Here is a 17,325-nt window from a genome sequence, read left to right as displayed (position 1 = left end):
GTGGAATTGGATTGTTCTCCAGTGTGCTCCCACAGAACTCCTGAATAGCACAGGAGAGCAATCTGAAGACTGAGGTGTGTGAGGGAGCCTCCCCTCTCTTGCAGAGGAATGAATCTCTAGTTGCCCTTCACTGCAGGTTCCAAAAACGTAAGCAGTTTGATGAAAAAGCTCTGGAGAAGCCAGAGACAGGAATTAACTGCCATGACCTGTGATTCACCAAATTGCACTTACCAATGTCAGAAGGGGGAGATTTGAGGTTATTTTAATTAATTGTAATTGTACACTTTCTCTTGGGCTATATTTTACTTTTGCAGTTTGTTGTGCATTGTTTAAATGTTAAACCACTGTGCGGGTCCATTTATTTTGCAGGAAAGGCTGTCATGATAAAAAGTTTAAAAAATTCAGGAAGGCAGAAGGGCCTTTAACAGCTGAGCTTTGGAGATGCAGAGAAAGCTGAAGGACCCACAGTATCCTGAGTAGCAGCCTGGGTGCCCAAGGGAGGGAGAGATGTGAGAAAGAGTGTAATTCATGGTGCTGAAGGCTGCTGAGCAGTGAAGTTAAAGTTCACTGGTTTCAGGCCACAGCAGCAGTGAAGGAAACAACTTCAAGAGGGGCTAGGCTGTGTCTTGGCTTGAACTGGAGGCAGGGAATGCTGGCCTGTGGTGGCCTGGCATTTACAAAACTTCCTGCAGTGACATGAGGGTGGTTTCATAGGGTAACATTGACTTCATGCTTCTGTTGAGGATAAAACTTCAATTAAAGCTAAGGGAATAAGGAATAATTAAACTACATAGGCACCTAGATGAGGAAGAAGACAAGTTCCATATGTAACCTGGAGTTAGTACAGTTAACGTATCACAAAGTTCAAATTGTGAAGCAACTGAAAAGAGCCATCAGGCATCAAAAACAATGGCAAGGCTGGCAGGTGCCCAAGAGAAGTATAAAATGATGGGCTTCAGCATGAGAGGCGCTGGGTTGGGGGGTAAGTAAATGTATTATAGAACATTTTCACCTCAGCTGCTTGAAATTCCTTTGTGCTTCCTGCCTCTGGGAAGTCGAGAATGCAGCAGCTGTGCGCCCTGTCCTGTGCTGCAGCCCAGGTGCTGGATTACAGTAAAGCCCCTGCATGACTGGCCATTTCTCTCACACCCACACTGCTGAACATCATGAGCCTTCTCACTGCTGGGCCAGAGATTCAGGGTAAGAATTAGCCAGATCTGATAAATCCTTTCTGGGAAAGCACATGCTAAACGCGTGAAGAAGCTAAACACAACACAAGGTTGAAGGACATCTCTCTCAGCAAGAACTGCCTGCTGTCATCATGGAACTGCTGTGGCCTTCAAGGAGGTTTACAAAAGCTTTAAAGTGGCATTTTAGTAAAAATGAAGATACTTTAACAAATTCATAAACCCACTGTTTTCATCAGTGGTTCTCCTGCCCCCACTCCCCCCACTGGTTAAGCTGTGGCATCTGGGTGGGAATTTCCTAACCAAGAGGAAAGTTGCAGCCTTATCCTTATTTCACCTTAATGTTTCAGTTCACTGAACTCCTAAAATCTTACTTCCAGCTCTACATGTCCTTTTTAAAGCTTTGTGCTTTTAATCAACAAATTTTCCATGTGTTTTCCTGTTTCTTTGAAGACAGCCTTAACATTCCAGTTTGTTCATAAGTAAATGTAAGCTGAATCAAATGATAAATTAAGAAAATTGAAGTCTGCTTTCACATTTTTTGTAACAAAAATAATTTTAGTAACAAAATACTTTATTTTAACTCTTCATTCAATCAGAAACATAAATATTTGCAACAATTTCTGTCTTTTCAGCACATAAGTTAGGGAACATACAACACATTACTAATAATAATTTTTTTTCATTGAAATGTTCTCTGCCCTTCCATGCACAAGGTATGAAAAGCAAGGGTCTTTCTCCAAGTTACTCACTCTTTTGGTAAAAACCTAATGCCCCTCTGCTCTTGGGTTACTCTAATTCCAGACAGTTTTGGAGTTTGACTATAAAGCTAAAAAATAACATTGATTTCATACTAAATTCACACACGCCCCACACTGTATTTGTGGTAAGTCCAGCTCTGAGGCCGAAACCAAGTTGTATAAAAAGTGCAAAAGCTGACAAGCTATTCCTTCACTTCCCACGTCATGGAATAGAAAACATCCCTATGCTACATTCTCCATTACACTGCAGTGTCTGAATCTTTATTATTGCTATTTTAAATTACACACACGCACAACTCCACACTATGTACATGGAAGAGAACTCTCCCTCCAGGAGACCCTGGAAAGTGCGGTAGTGCTGGATGGTCCCTCCTTGGCCGCAAGGCACAGCTGGCTCCCACAGGCCGGAGTCAGCCGTGCGCGGTGGAAAGGCCCTGCCAACCGAGTGGGAGCGTGTTCTCCGGCGGCAGCTTTGCTGGGTTTGACTGTTCAGCCATCAGTCTCTGGAGCGTGTCGGAAGTTCCTGGTCGCAGCCAGGGCTCTGTTGCGACCGTGTCGACAGAACTGGGGCGTCTGCCCATGTGGGATGGAGGGCGCTTCAAAAGATCATCCACATCTCCTAAGGAAATGTCATCACCTGGGAAAGGAGGAGAGCAACACACATGTGATAAAAGGGGACAGAAGCTTATCACATCTTACCACAACATTCAACAGGGCTGCTTGTCTGCAAAGAATGCATAAATAATGGCTGTAAATGACATTTGTTTCTACTTAATACACATTTGTTGATGTTCTGAGGAACTGTGCCTCAATAGCTCCACACCCCCAGCACCAGGTCAACAAGGGGGTGATACAGGCAAAGGTGGATGGACTCAGTAGATGGTTCTGGCTTTCCCAAAAGCTCCTGTTATAAGGAAAAGTCAAATCTGCCAGTGTATATATGCCTAAAAAATGCATTTAAAAATAAGGCCATTAAATTACAGTGGCATGGCCCAACACTCTTGTATAGTCAGTCTCTTACTCGGGAGAGAACTCAGGAAGAATTATTTCATCACTAGTTAACAACGTAAATGCAAGTGTATCACAGTCCAGCACAGGTTATAACCTCAATGCAACGTCACTCTCAAACTGGATAAGTTGTGATCTTCCAGCCACAAAACAAACCCCACCAAAGAAAAAGCTGAACTGCCTTGCCTTTGAATTTGAGGTCTGAACTTCACTCATTTCAATTCTGTTAGCAATCGTACATACCTAATACCTTAAACAAATTGTTCTTAGTGTGGATTATCAAACAACATAAATTTTTATTATATATAAATGTATCGATTTCTCTGTGCTGTTCATTTTTTGGCTTCACAACATTTAACGTATATAAACCACAAAATTACACAATCCCCAGATACACACCTAAAACAACGGAAAATTGCACTATTTTCCCCTTTAAAGCTGAGTCACATAAATGAAGAAGTTCTGTTTTATTGGTGTGTGTTTAAGGTAGGCAGAAAAATATTTTAAAATTCTGGCTTAGGAAAAAACAAAAAATCACAAAAGTTTTGCAGAAACATCCTAATTCAAGTAAAATGTAAAAGAATTGTGTATGTAGTGATCAAATAATTCCATTTAGCAATTTGTGTCATTTAATTAAAGTAAGGTTTGGAAAAAAATTATGACTTTTTAAAATGTGATTTTAAAGGAAAAATTCTCTGTATCTTCTCATTAAAACTTGAAAGTTGATGGTTTAAGCATAGGCATGAGAACTCAGGTCCTGCAGAAGGAGCAGTCAGGTGTGGATAGGTGAAGGGAAGGACAGAAACTGCACGACCCCACATACAATGGGAGCAAAGGCTGTTTTTCTCTTCATGCCCAAGGTGGGATTTCAGATTCCAAAACAAAATGCCAATTACTTCCTGTTCTAAAAGAATTTGGCACCAAATCATTAGTTCTGTCACATCATACAGACACTGATCTGATCATCCTCCAAGCCTTCCTAGTCTGGTTAAAACAAAACTTGACTGTAACATCAGAAGTGAGAGCAGACCTCTCTCTCTCTCAGTGCTTAAAGCTGGCAGAGCAAACCTCTTTGCCTCTTAAATCTTGGGTCAGATGAACTCTCCTGTGGATTGGAACCCATGGTTTTCACACACGTAAGTTATGGTGGGGTTAAAAACAGTACATGGCAGAAAAAGTAATACCCAAAGAAAATTAAATTTTTCTTTGCTGCTTCAAGAGATGATACTTAGAAACAATAAATATAAGGTATTTGTTTAGAGAAGAGACAAACTGTGGACATCCAGGCCAGAAAGCTGCATTTCCCCAAGCTAAACTATTGCTGCCTTTAAAGACGAAGCCTTTAGATCTTCCAGATGTCAGAGGCAGGAACAACTGTTTTAACAGAGATAAGATCATAGTGCACAACACTATATCAGAATCACTTGGTGCTGCTTTTAGAAAGCACCACAGATCAGCTACAGTGCAAAACTTCCTTCATCATGAATTTCAACACTTTGGATACTCCATAAAAAGCTGTTCTTAATTGGGACACATGAAAAGAATTTTCTTTGGAGCTGCATTTAGAATTTATCTAAGCCTGTAAATTGCCATCTCTGGTCATTTAAAGGGAAGCTAACCAGTTACATTTCCTTAGTTGTATATTTGACACATTTGTTTTCTTACAGCAGTGTCTCTGAGAGCAGAGAAAAAAATAACAGTCCTAGCTGCTGGGAAAGCAAAAGGATGCCACAAGGGTTCTATCAAACTGTTATGGAAAAGGAATAAAACCACTTGGCTTCACTCATTTTTTCTCTAATGTCCCTGAGCATGAGGAGGGAACAAGAAGGCAGGCAGCAGTGCAGCCTGAACGACCACAGCTGAGCAAGAGCATCTCTAGCTACCTTTTCAAGAGGCACATATGGTAAGGATGAATGATGGTCCCCATGTGTTCCAAAGAACAAGTTACATACATACAAATTTACACACACACATATAAAAATTATATACTAAAGACTGAAGCTCTGGAGACCATGAAAAACAGAAGGCAAACAAAATTAAAAGTGTGGTTCATATGGTATGAAGTGAAATTATAAAAGAGGTGAGATAAGAGCAAGCACAGAGAAGTAAAAGAAGTTCACATAGCAAAAATATCTGAGTGGAGTAAAATTAGTAAAGCATTTATTTAGGTTATAGAAAAAAATTAATATGAATGGGGTTTTTTTAGTGATTTAAAAATCACAGTGAGATGTTTAAAGCAAACAAAAAAAAGGATGGAGGCTTGTAAGAGTACCCATAGCAACAGAATCAAAAATACTGCCAGCATCTGTACTCTCATTAAATTTATAAAAAGGATACTGATACTGTAATTGCCTATACAGCATAGCAACCACCTCCTAAAAAAAGGGAGATTTCAGATTCATATGAAAGAATCTGGGTCATAACCCACATGAGAAATTACAGGCCATTAATGGTTGCCATGATTAGTACTTCATATACAAAGGGGATCTAGATTAGGCAGTCAGCCTGTGCAGAAGCTCCAAGACGACTCCAGTCTGATGTATTATATGATGACAAGAAACACAGAATGAATTCCAGTGTGTGTCCAGTGAATGAGGTATCAATATCAACCTTAAATACTGAATGTTCATTTATATTAACCAACCACTAGAAAATGACATTAACTAGAAACTGAAGTACTTCACCATACACAATTTTCTGGCATATCTTCATTCTGGTTAGACCACACACATCTGATTCCCAGGAGCGCCAACAAACTCACAGAGGCACCTCATCACCATTCATCACTCAGGCATTTCATTTCTTTCCACTAATATTTCAGCAATGCAGCTGGATATCCCCACCCTACTGCCAGCAGTGACACATCGCAGTGGGACAGACAGGGCAAGTACAAGGGCTGATCAGACAGGAATTAGAGCATCTTTTCCTACTACCCTCCTCTTTCATGGCTAGGCTTCGCGAACGAAGATTTGGGAAGGCTCTATCCACATTTGTTGCAGGCACGCTGGTGGCTTATGAGGCCAATACGTGACAGACAAATCCGATTGCAGAAGGCACAGCAGAAAGACTCCTTAGATGGTGTATCCTGCAATACACGGTTCTTTCTGCGTTGCCTTTTTTCCTCGAGGGTGATCCTGCGTGTGTTCCTCTAGACCTACTCTAAAAGAGTTGTGTTGAAGTTTGCTGGGGAACTCCCTGCAGCAGCTACACAACTCTATAAATAATTCCTATGTTTGATCCAGTTGCTCACTGTTCTACTACGTGCAGCCTATTATTTGTTCCTTTAATTATTGTAATTAATTAGTATTCACTACATCATCTCTACTACACAGAGCATACCCAAGTAAGCAGATTTCTGCTGGAGCTCAGTCAGTCTGTGCAATCGTTCCTCATTCTTGCCTTTCATCTGATCAACGTCGAGGCTGAAATTTGAGTGCAAACTAAGGCTGTCAGGCTGCAGCAGCGGTGTCTGGGCTGCTGGAACATCCTCCTGCAGAAAATCCAAAAATGCACAATTCCTTCAGTTAAACAGCATCCTTTTTGAAAGGGCAAATAGCTACACGTTCTCTCTCTGGATCTATAACACCACAGGAACCGCAGGAACTGTCTGACATTAGATCTGTGGCCCAACTTCATATTTAAGCCAAGCCAGCTATCATACGTACAGCACGCTCCAAAGCTTTCTGCTTCATTCGTCTCCTCTCCCTTGCAGAAGATGGAAGTTGTGGTAATAAATTAACTTCTTCTAAGGCAGGAAATGTTTCCCCATTAGCACCTGGAAAAACAGGTGAAATCATTTGCAAAGAAATCAAAATACCACACAGTGCTCAAACCTGCTTATGTTTTGAAATGAGCCGATATACTGTATTTGATTTCATCACAGGAATCAAGGAATGTATTCATTAGGACATCTTGGACAAAGCCAGTGATAATTCAGATTCAGACAAAAGAACAAGGCACCACAATGGCAGAAAGGGATGACCTTCAAGCAAAGGCCAGAAGTATACCTGGAACAGGTGATCCAGAGAAGTTGTGGACTCCCCATCCTTGGAAGTGTTGAAGGCCAGGCTGGATGGGACTCTGAGCAACCTGGTCTAGTAGAAGATGTCCCTGCCCATGGCACAGAGGTTGGAACAAGATGACCTTTAAGGTGCCTTCCAACCCAAACCCTTCTGTGATTCTATGATATATATCAAGATATCCCTTATATAGAGGATAAGGCATCCTGCAAATCTACCACCCACCTCACTTCACCACATCTTGTTTGTACCTAGACCTTTAGAGAAAAATGAGTATTCAAACAAGTTTGTTTGCTCGAAACAGAGAACACTAGGCAAATTAGAGTCATAAAAAGATACAATCATGTAATAAATTATGTATGTAAATATGTTACATGGAATACATAATAACATTACACAGAACGATAATGTTACATAGAATATGATAACACATAATCTATGCATTAATCACACAGCCTTGGTCATATCTCAGTGATTTCTTGTAATAAACTGTTAGAATCTGTTCATACAAAAACAAATAACTGATTTTTTTGATCCTACTTGTGTCATATTACAGTGGAGGGAGTTTAATCTATTTTTATAATATAAATGAACCCTAAGGTGATCTCTCTGCTTCACACTTGTCTTGTCTATTTCCCTTTCTTTTGCTGATTCTGGAAACTATTTCAAATACAAACTATTTCAAACAGGTACTTTTTTTTTCCTCCAGGATCAGTAACCACTGCTTGGGGGCTGGTTTATGGCTTTGCTGCTGCTTGCTGCTAACATTGGGCTCTCATTCCTAGTTCAGATCCTCTAGCACCTTCAAGGACTGCTACTCCCAGGAAAAGGAAGGACTTTGCTCAACAAAATCAGTATGGAATCCATTAAATCAACTACTCTTTGTAACAACAAAGTCACCTTTTGAAAAGGTGCTTAGTCTGGTATGATACATTAAGTAAAAGAATTAAGACGACAGATCGGTGTAAATTCTAAAAGTAACAATTAAACAATTATTTTGGTTGAAAAATGAAATACTTAGGTTTGAAAAATACATTTTATTGATATGAAACAAATTCAGAGAAACAAATGGATATTAAAAAATTCTTTTGTATTACCAGTTGGTTTTTCTCTAAAAATAAAAATTTTATTCTCCTCTCCTCTTCTCCCTTCCCAGTTTCATCACAGGTACTCATACTCCTATCACAAATGTTTCAATGAAAAAAATCAAAGTGTAATTTTGAAATGGTATATGGCTAACAATCCACACATCAGAATTCCAGCTACAAGATCAGTTCAACTTCACTATATTCAAATTAGTGCTATTACTCAAAGTATAAAAAATGGTTTAATCATGTGAATTTATGACAACAGAAACAAAGTACAAGATAAAGTAGAATTTATTTGTACCATTAGTGTGTCATCCGTGTAAGATACTACATGTTCCTGTAAACATCTATCATTCAGATACTGCTGCAGAGAGATGCTTTCAAATCCCTGCATTAGCACTAATGAATTCTAGGGTTTCCAGTGAGGCAAAAAAGGAGAAAAAGAAACTGATGAACCTCTTTATTCCTAACTGCCTCAAATTTCTGAGCCCTGGGAGATAAATTCATTTGTAATACTGACATAATAGATGTCAAAATTGAGTTGGATTTTAAACCCATGTAAAAAAAATAAACAATGAAAACAAAGGGTAGTGTTACACTCCTCTTAGGAAATGAAAAACATTGTTAAAATATACCCCAGGTATTTTGCAAAAGACCCTCAGACAATGTGAGCAGCACAATTCACAGAGAAGGCAGCCCACAGATAATGGTAGTCAGGGGTGGAAGTCACCAGATTCACATTCAGAATTTTAATTTGTAAAGCCCAAATAATGCAAAAGATAACACAGTTTTAGTTAATGCCTACAGCTCAGTATCAGAGAACATGGTTTTCACCACGGTCCTAAACGATCTGGGAATAAAAGGGAAAAGAAAGGGGGGGAATATATATCATAGGTTAACTCCATCACCTCACTGAGCTGCAAGTACCAGTTGGATGGGGAGAAAAAGGAAAAGGGTGAGAGGACTATAAAAACCATGAACCTTACACAGGTGGCAGATTCAGAGCAGATGAAAGGAGATAGTGTGGATGTTTATCCACACAATACTGCTAATGGTAAACAATTATCAGGATTCAAAAATGCTCGTTCCCATTCATGAAAGACAACCTATTAAAGACCCAGCTTTGCAAGACTTATTAAATGCAATCACAGAGCATTTGACTTAGGATATTTGGCCACATTCTAGACTGATGGGCTCTCCTAAAGCATCCTTTCCCCATTTGGGCTGTACTATTCCTAACCTGAAAAAGAAGGCATTGCAGACTACAGAGAGTACCAAATGCATTGAACAAGGCTGAAAGCCTCATCCTGTGCCCCTCCCAAGGCCAGGTTCTATCCTCTGCTCCAGAACTTGCATGTTAACAGAATAAGCTTGAATACATTTCAAACGAAAAATTCTGCTTTTAACCAAAGCCAGAGATAATAATCATCAGTTTATCATCTACTTTCATTAAAAAGCAGAACTCAACTGCATCTTCCCTACAGCAAAGAATAAAAACCTTGTAAAATGAATGAAGGAAATTTCAAGATACTGTAATGCCTGCTAAAGGAAAATAATGTGTAGAGGCCTGAGTTGATTGGGGTTTTCTAGTCTTATTATTTCTTGTGAATGGAAATAAAACAGCACTTATACATACATGCAGATGAAGGTTGAATAAGGAGATGTAAGAGAATGAGGCAGTCCTTTATACAAAAATCTTAAAAGTCATCTACTTCAGATGATGAAAAAGCAACAATATTTACAAGTATGATGTTTCAAGTGAAATGAAATAATATGTGAACAGGAGAAAAGTGATTAATTTAGAAAGAATCACTATATACCCATATAATCATACTTAAAATTGAGCATGCTTGTAAATCAAAAGAATAACCATGAAAATAATTGCTAAGACTCTTGTATTTCACTGTGGACAGCTTGCAGTTGTAAGCTGTGATTGCAAATAAAGTATTTTATTTGCTGCAGAACAACAGAAGAGCATTGTATATTCTACCGCTGTAATACATTTGCTGAACAAATATTGGCTTTTCCTTATCCAAAGCTGGGAAGATGTCAAAAGAAGCTCCTAGACAAGACTAGCATCCCAGACAAGGCACAAAGAGCAGAGAAAGATGTTTTCTCATAAAAGGATGTAAAGTGGTATAAGGCAGCATCATTAATTTTAGGGGTGATCTACACAAATTTATTGCAGTACAATTTCGTAAATATTTGCATTTTAATTTGGAGGCATAATTTTCTAATACTTTAAACCAACCACCATACCTATAACCACTGTAACTTTTAAAACAGTAATAATCATTTTAGAGACAGTATTGGATTAAATAACATGTTTGTACACTCACAAAATGGTTAAGGAGAGGTATAAACTCACCGATAAAAGCGCTATCCGATTCCAACAGTGAATTCTTCAAGAATTCATTAGATTCATTCCTGAACTACAAAAGTGAAACAGAAGAAGTGGAAATTCAGAGGCCTCAATATATTTCTGGAGCCAAATTATAATTAATATAAATTAATTGCCAAACTTCTACGAAGTAAAGAGTAGCTCTACAGCGTTATATTCTACTATTCTTTACTTTAGGTTTCTACAAACCCAATACACTTTTAAATAACTCATATTCCCTTTAAGCATTAGGGTCTTTATTTTACTTTTCTGTAGTAATCCCATTTGCTGAAATTGCCCACACATGGCAGCTGTTTTGATGATTTGTGCAACACAGACATGTCTATCGAGAAATAGCTCCCTCTCTCTCTGTCTGAGTTTCAGAACAGTCAGTGCTGGAGGGGAGCTTTGCACTTTAGGTTTGCATGAAGTATTGATCAAATGAAGAATGATTCCTTATGTTTCACTTATCCCACCACATACAAGCTTTGACATTAAAGCATTAAAATAACAAATTTCTTCATGGTAATAGCAAGCCCTAAGACCAACACTCTTAGTTCACTCCATAGATGCAACCATTTGTTACAGAAATTCTACTGTGGAATAATTTATGTTGAAAACCACTCTAAAATCAAAGCAGTAGAAACTATCAGAGGAAACAGAACAATAGAAAACGAATCTTTTACTGCAAAGCATTGCTCTGAATGAGAATTTCAGTCAATAAATTACAACTATAAAGTGCATTAAGATGATTATTTTTTTAAACAAAAAACTGTTCCATTTCTGCATTTAGTTACAGTATTATCCTCAAGGTTAATGTCTTTGCTCTTGCACAGTCTCCTATTTTGCATGGTTTCACATTACCATGAAACACAATTGAACTCTGTTATCCTTTAGTTTGGCCCAAGCAGCAACTGAACATTGTATGAATATAAAATACACACCAATGAATATAAAAGGAAGGGAGTTAAAGAATCAGGCTCTCTCTACACACAAGCATAAGCAACTTGTATGTCAGGTTTAAAGAGGCTGTTACTCATTGTGTGGACAAGCAAGAGAAGTAAGTAAGCTTGCTGCGTTGTTATTTAATTCTCCAAATCAGTGAAAGACACAATATTTTTCCCACTTGAAAAAAGCAATAAAATACAAATCCTGTTTTATTCTTACCAGTCCCATGGTTTGTGGGTAGCTGTCAGAAGCAGAGTCATCTTGATCAACAAAGGCAACATAGACAAGAGACAAAATGAGAGTGTTGACATAAAGACAGTTAATACCAAAACACACTGAAAGTTTTATCACTATACAATTACAAAAATGAAGACCAGTATGCATTACACCTTTAAATTTACATACATTGTAATGAATGAACAAATTTTCAAAACATTTGAATGCAACGGTTATTCCGGTTTCCTTATGTAAATTTAAGCAGAATCAGAGAAATCAAACAGAAGTCTGTAGTGTATTGTTTCTGAAAATGTTGAGCATGTGCAAGCCCCTAAGGCTGGATTCAGTCACATTCATTTCACACCAGAATCATACTATTCACAACTAATAAAAATCAACTGGTTTCCATCTTACTCAAAACCTTACTTGTTATCCAGAAAAAGGAAGCATAATTATTTCTGTGGCTACTGAAAACCATTTTTTAAAAGATTATAATCATATTTCACTAAATGCTAGAACTGCACTAAATTGTGCTGAATTCTGAAAAAGTTCCCTATACTGCAACAGTCAGAACTACCTCTGAGGTATGTTTACAATAATATTCTAAGCACCTGTTATAGAAAGGTCATGTCCAAGTACTGACCTAATAATGTAAAAAACCCATCAATTTGTGGGAAAGCAGCACAGTTTAAACCATCAAAGCAACACATGGAGGTACAAAAGTTTGCTGCATGAATACTTAGTTTCTCTCTCTTCTCCCTTATGTTTCAGTTTTTGATACCTTAAGATCTTTATTGTTTGAATTACTGCATCTTCGACAAAATCCAGCCACACAGCTAGAGAAAAATGGGGTTTTTGTCCAGTGTTCTGCACACTGCTGAATCCTAATGCAAATGGAATGTGGTACTCATAAAACCCAACAGGTTAAGTACTGCAGATGAAAAGGCATTTTGACAGAAATCTATTTTCCAAAGTGTAGCAAATAACTCCAAGTTGATGGCCTTCTTATTATAATGAAGATTATCCTCCCTTTCCTAGCATACATATTCTGGTTTTCTTGTCAGCATCTTCACATACTAAATTTTATGTGTCACATTTTTTTCTTACATGAAACACATTTGTAAATTAAAAAAAAAAAATCAGAAGTTAATGGTATTCAGCATAACAGCAATTGCTAGTGCTAAACTGCAGAACTTTAAACTCCATCTGAACTTCCCAGCTAGGACACAAAAGACCCCAAAAATGGAAAGAAATCTCTCTATCATTTTTTGTTTAAACTAGATATGAACCAAGTAGAAATAGAAACCAATTCTGCATTAAATTTCAAAAATTAGAGAGTCAAAAATGAATTATTTCTTCCAAAATTAGGGATCACCCAAGCCATATAATTCCTGTCCCTAATTTGGTTTTTGCCATTATTTTCAGCAGTCTATCACAGGCTAGACTGCAAGTCAGGAGTCTCATTTATATGCAGTGAAGTTAAATATTACACTGCTTGGTAGTTAAGATTCATGGATACTCCAAAAATATTTACTCTATATTCCAGACATCTGCTTGCCAGGAATGTTTGTATAACTAAACGGTTGTACTTATATCAACAGAACTCAAGACTAATGATCTTCTCCCCTAGGTGGGACACCTCAACAATCAAATTGACTAGCAAGGAGGATGATGTGTCACAATCAACTCCGTTAATGAAATCATTTCTCTTGCCTTCTGTCAGGGTGTAATAACGAGAGCAGGGACTGCAGAAAGCCCCAGGAGTGAATGCACACTCAGCATGCTGAGCACACCACTCTTGCAGCTTTCAAGAGTGGTTGAACTAGACAGAGATCACTACAGAGGAAAGTACTTGTCTAAGGATAAAAACCTCAGTTCTGGAGAGCACAGAGAATCATCTTGAAACTTAATGTATCATTAAATTGTATCATTAGGTCATTGTCAATTGTATCATTGTAGCATTAGGTCATTGTAAAAATGGCCTAATGCATGCTGGAAATGCAAAGAAGCAAAATTGAAGTTACTTTTCTTATTTAGTTTAAGTTTTCAAATAAAACATTTAATAGTGTTTTATTAATGTTTAAAATTATTTTAATTAATTTTTATTTTAATTTTAAAATTATTTCTTATTTTTTATTTTATTATTTTTTAATAAGATAGTCTTTGGGGTTTGCATCTCTGTCTAGCAAACTTATTCAGTGTGTAGCTGAGCTTCTGTCCAGCATCAAAAACCAGAGCACATGGGCTATCAGTCCATTCCCAATATAATATTCCAGTCACGCAGAGCCCAGTACTGCAGTGCAACAACATCAAAACTGCTTCTGACTTTCCCTCCTATCCCTTGAAATAACAATTGTCCAGAAATCTGCAAAAAACTGTCTTATTTATAGGGATACATCTAGCATTTAAAACTGAGGACATTTAAAATCACTAGTTTTTCAGGTTATAGTCCCACTAATAGTCCACATATTTCTCCTTTATGTAAAGACAGTGGAAACTGTATAAAAAGCATGTAAGGTAAAGAACACTTACATAGTGGGGGAAAACAGGTACTCCACCACAGCCCATAACACAAAAGTACAAAATTACATACTGCTCTAATTCATCTTTCTTTCTGCCTTAAATCAGACAATAAAACCACTCATCTATTTTCAGTGAGGGGATGATGAAACTTTCCTCTGACGAAAATATATCATAAACAGAGAAATACACAGCAACTAATTCTCCTGCTCAGTGCTCGGTGACAGACTATAAAGTTAAATGAAGTTGTAAAGTGATGGGAGAGAGAGAGAGGGAGAGAAAGCTGTTCAAGGATCCTCTAGAAGCATCGGTAGAAAATCATTAAAAAAATAAGCTGCTTGTCTAGCAACTAATCCAAGTTGTCCAAGGAAAGGTCTCTTCAAGTTGTCATCATGTAAGCCTGCATTATCCATTTAGCATTAGCAAGTGTCTAAACTGACTGCATGCCCTCGAAATTAATGAAAATGGCAAATGTGCTTTCTAGATTACAGAGGTTCCTCTTCAGACAACATTAAATGAAACCTTTTTCTGACTGGACTCTTAAAAAATATTCTAATGGTGGAAAATCAGAACTGCGCCCCAGAGAAATCTCAGCTGAAGCTAGTGAACTATTTTTTATCATTTTCAATCAATCTCACAGAGGGGAAGACTGAAGACAACCCTATACACTCCATTTAGACATTAAATTATATTCACAACCATGTAATTAACACAGAAAGAGGTACAGATATGCTTATTTGCAACTGTGATGTTCTATTATCCATAAGCAATATTGGACACATTTGCTTGAACACCAGCACATCTGTCCAAGACAGAACAGGAATCATCTTTAATGCTCAAGAGGAGTTGAACTGAACACCCTGCAAGTAACTGTCACCTTTCACACCCTGGTAACCAATTTTGTTGATCTTACTCACATATAGGTCTAGTAACAGCTAACAGGAACAAGCATCAGAGCACAACCAGGGACCAGAAGAGGCACTCCATTTTTTTAAAGCAGTATGGAAAGGTATCACTATTTTCCTTCCATATGTGTTTGTGTTGTTTTTTTTTTTTAATGTCCAACTTTCACCTCATCTCTAAGGCTAAAAAAGTCTAAGGAGCAGTCATAGGGGTGACTGAGGTAAGGCGAGGACAGCAGGCACTGTGAGAAGATGCCACGGACGACTCTGTGCCAGGCACAGCTAGTGTCATAACAGACCTGCAGCTGAGCCCATCAGTCAAGCTTGTGGTGCCTCTGAAAACATATTTAAGAAAGAGCAAAGCAAAGCATGTCAGTTAGGAGTGAGGTCAAACACACGAAAAGCAAGACACAAAGGTTGGAGAAGAAGGAGGGGGAGGAGATTCTCCAGGTGCCAGAGCAGATTCCCCTGCAGGTCCTGAAGAGACCATGGTGGAGCAGATGGAAAGGTGCAAGAAGACAGAGGCAGAAGAGAGAAACCACTACGTACTGACCATATTTCCCCCCTGCCTCAGCCTGACACCACTCATTGCATCATCGAAGGGACTGAACATAACCTGTGGTGGTACCAAGGAAGGGGAGCAGGGGCACAGAGTGAAGCTCGGTATGGGGAAGAGGGCAGAAAAGATGTGGGTTTGATGTTTGTCTTTTTGTTTCCTGCTACTCAAAGTCAGTAATTAAATATTTAAGTTTAGAGTAATTAAGTTAATTTTCCCCAAGTCAGGTCTGCTTTGCCCACAACAGTAGTAGGTAATCAACCTTCCCATCTATGGCTTGGCCAACAATCTTTATTCTTCCTGTTTCCCCTACTACCTCACCAAGGGGCAGGAGTGAGGGGATGTAAGCAGGAGGGCAGCTGGGTGGGAGTTTGGCTGCTAGCAAAGGCTAAGCCATCACAGAAATAAAGTTACTCTCTCTTTGAAAATTTAGCTAGGCCAGTCTGAATTACAGAGGCAAACAGTTTTCTGAGAAATTTGTATCTTGCACTCAAAACTGAGTTCATTTGTATGGTTTGGGAAGGCTGAAGCAACTCTCATTGTATTTTTAAATATCCAAAATAACTGGAGATATTGGTCTTTCATGACTGTTTGTAAAAGGTATCTAAATGAACCCTACATTTGGGATTATGTGGAGCATGCAAAAAAGGGACATTACATTTACATTTCGCTCTTTCTGCAATATGCAGTTAAAATATTTTACCATGTTAGGATATTAATATTTTACTATCTTAGGAACATCTCCATGAAGCAATACAAGCAATATTTTCCTTCTGCAGACTCAAAGTATTTAAGATATCTCACATGTGGTTTCTAAAGCAAAGCCTGTTTATGACTACAGGTTGCTGAAACTTTGAAATACTCAAACCAAGATTATGGAAGTAAAAGAAATTTAATCCATTAAAAGAAGAGCAAAGTGAAGATATGCCATCTGCATTTTAATCAATTCACAGCTCAAAGCCATCTACTTTCTCAGTGGGAACTCAAGAATTGCTTCAAGGAACTTATCTGCTAACACTTTTATCACAGATCAGCTGAAGAGCTACCCTGCTCTGTATTTTTCTTTAAAAAACAGTAACAAAATTACTTCTCTCTTGCATTTTTCTGAAGTATGAGGCACTAGCTAAATTACTTTCATCAGGGAACCAAAGAGAAACAGTTGCAGTAATTAAACCCAAACCCAAATATAAAACCACAGAAGCTCCCACAAACACTCAATTTCTTTATGCTTACATTATTATAGAATTTCAGCATTCTGGTGTTTTACTGTTTAGTGCTGCAGTGCTGACAGTGAACTTGGAAGAAGTAAAACTAGACATGGTTTTTAATTCTTATCAAATTCAAACCACAATTTCAATGATTTTTGTTGATCTCAGACCATTCATTCCCTACCTTCTGTTTCTCTCCTCATTCTTATTCTGTCAAGTTTCTTCTGCTGCTCCCTCAACAGTGCCTGCTGTTGAATCTCTAGAGTCTGGTCATCTTTTGGAGGATCAGGATACATGTGCCTCAAGCCAATACGCGTTTCAGAATCTATAGCAAAGATATGAAATTTACTTTTTTTCCCTAAACCAACATTTCTGAAAAGTATTTTTGAAGAAATAGCTACAGATACAGAGTCATAAAAAGATCACATTAAAAATAATGGCAACAGTGTCCAAGAGGATGAGCCACTTCGCAATGACTTCACAATTTTTCTATATTAAAAATATATTTTTTCTGGTAAAGGAGAAAGTTACA

At 38.0% G+C, this 17,325-nt stretch overlaps 1 protein-coding gene across 1 annotated transcript in view; it reads right to left on the bottom strand.

Annotated features, from left to right (window-relative positions):
- Positions 1-2,187: 2,187 nt before the first annotated feature.
- The window catches only part of CSPP1 (centrosome and spindle pole associated protein 1), a 67,258-nt gene continuing 52,120 nt past the window's right edge, over positions 2,188-17,325 (bottom strand). Inside the window, exons 25-30 of the mRNA XM_027748179.2 lie at positions 16,978-17,118; positions 11,611-11,651; positions 10,432-10,495; positions 6,622-6,731; positions 6,296-6,446; positions 2,188-2,585 (exon numbers count right to left, since the gene is read on the bottom strand). Of these exons, the coding sequence (XP_027603980.2) occupies positions 2,359-2,585; positions 6,296-6,446; positions 6,622-6,731; positions 10,432-10,495; positions 11,611-11,651; positions 16,978-17,118 (734 nt within the window). The 3' untranslated portion in view covers positions 2,188-2,358. The remainder of the gene's footprint in view (positions 2,586-6,295; positions 6,447-6,621; positions 6,732-10,431; positions 10,496-11,610; positions 11,652-16,977; positions 17,119-17,325) is intronic.

This window comes from Pipra filicauda, unplaced genomic scaffold (assembly GCF_003945595.2).
Source record: "Pipra filicauda isolate LSUMZ 115617 unplaced genomic scaffold, ASM394559v2 scaffold138_size1969278_pilon, whole genome shotgun sequence".
NCBI classification, from domain to species: Eukaryota; Metazoa; Chordata; class Aves; order Passeriformes; family Pipridae; genus Pipra; species Pipra filicauda.
The sequence above is the reverse complement of the archived record's forward strand: the minus strand, read 5'-3'. Positions and strand labels throughout refer to the sequence as shown.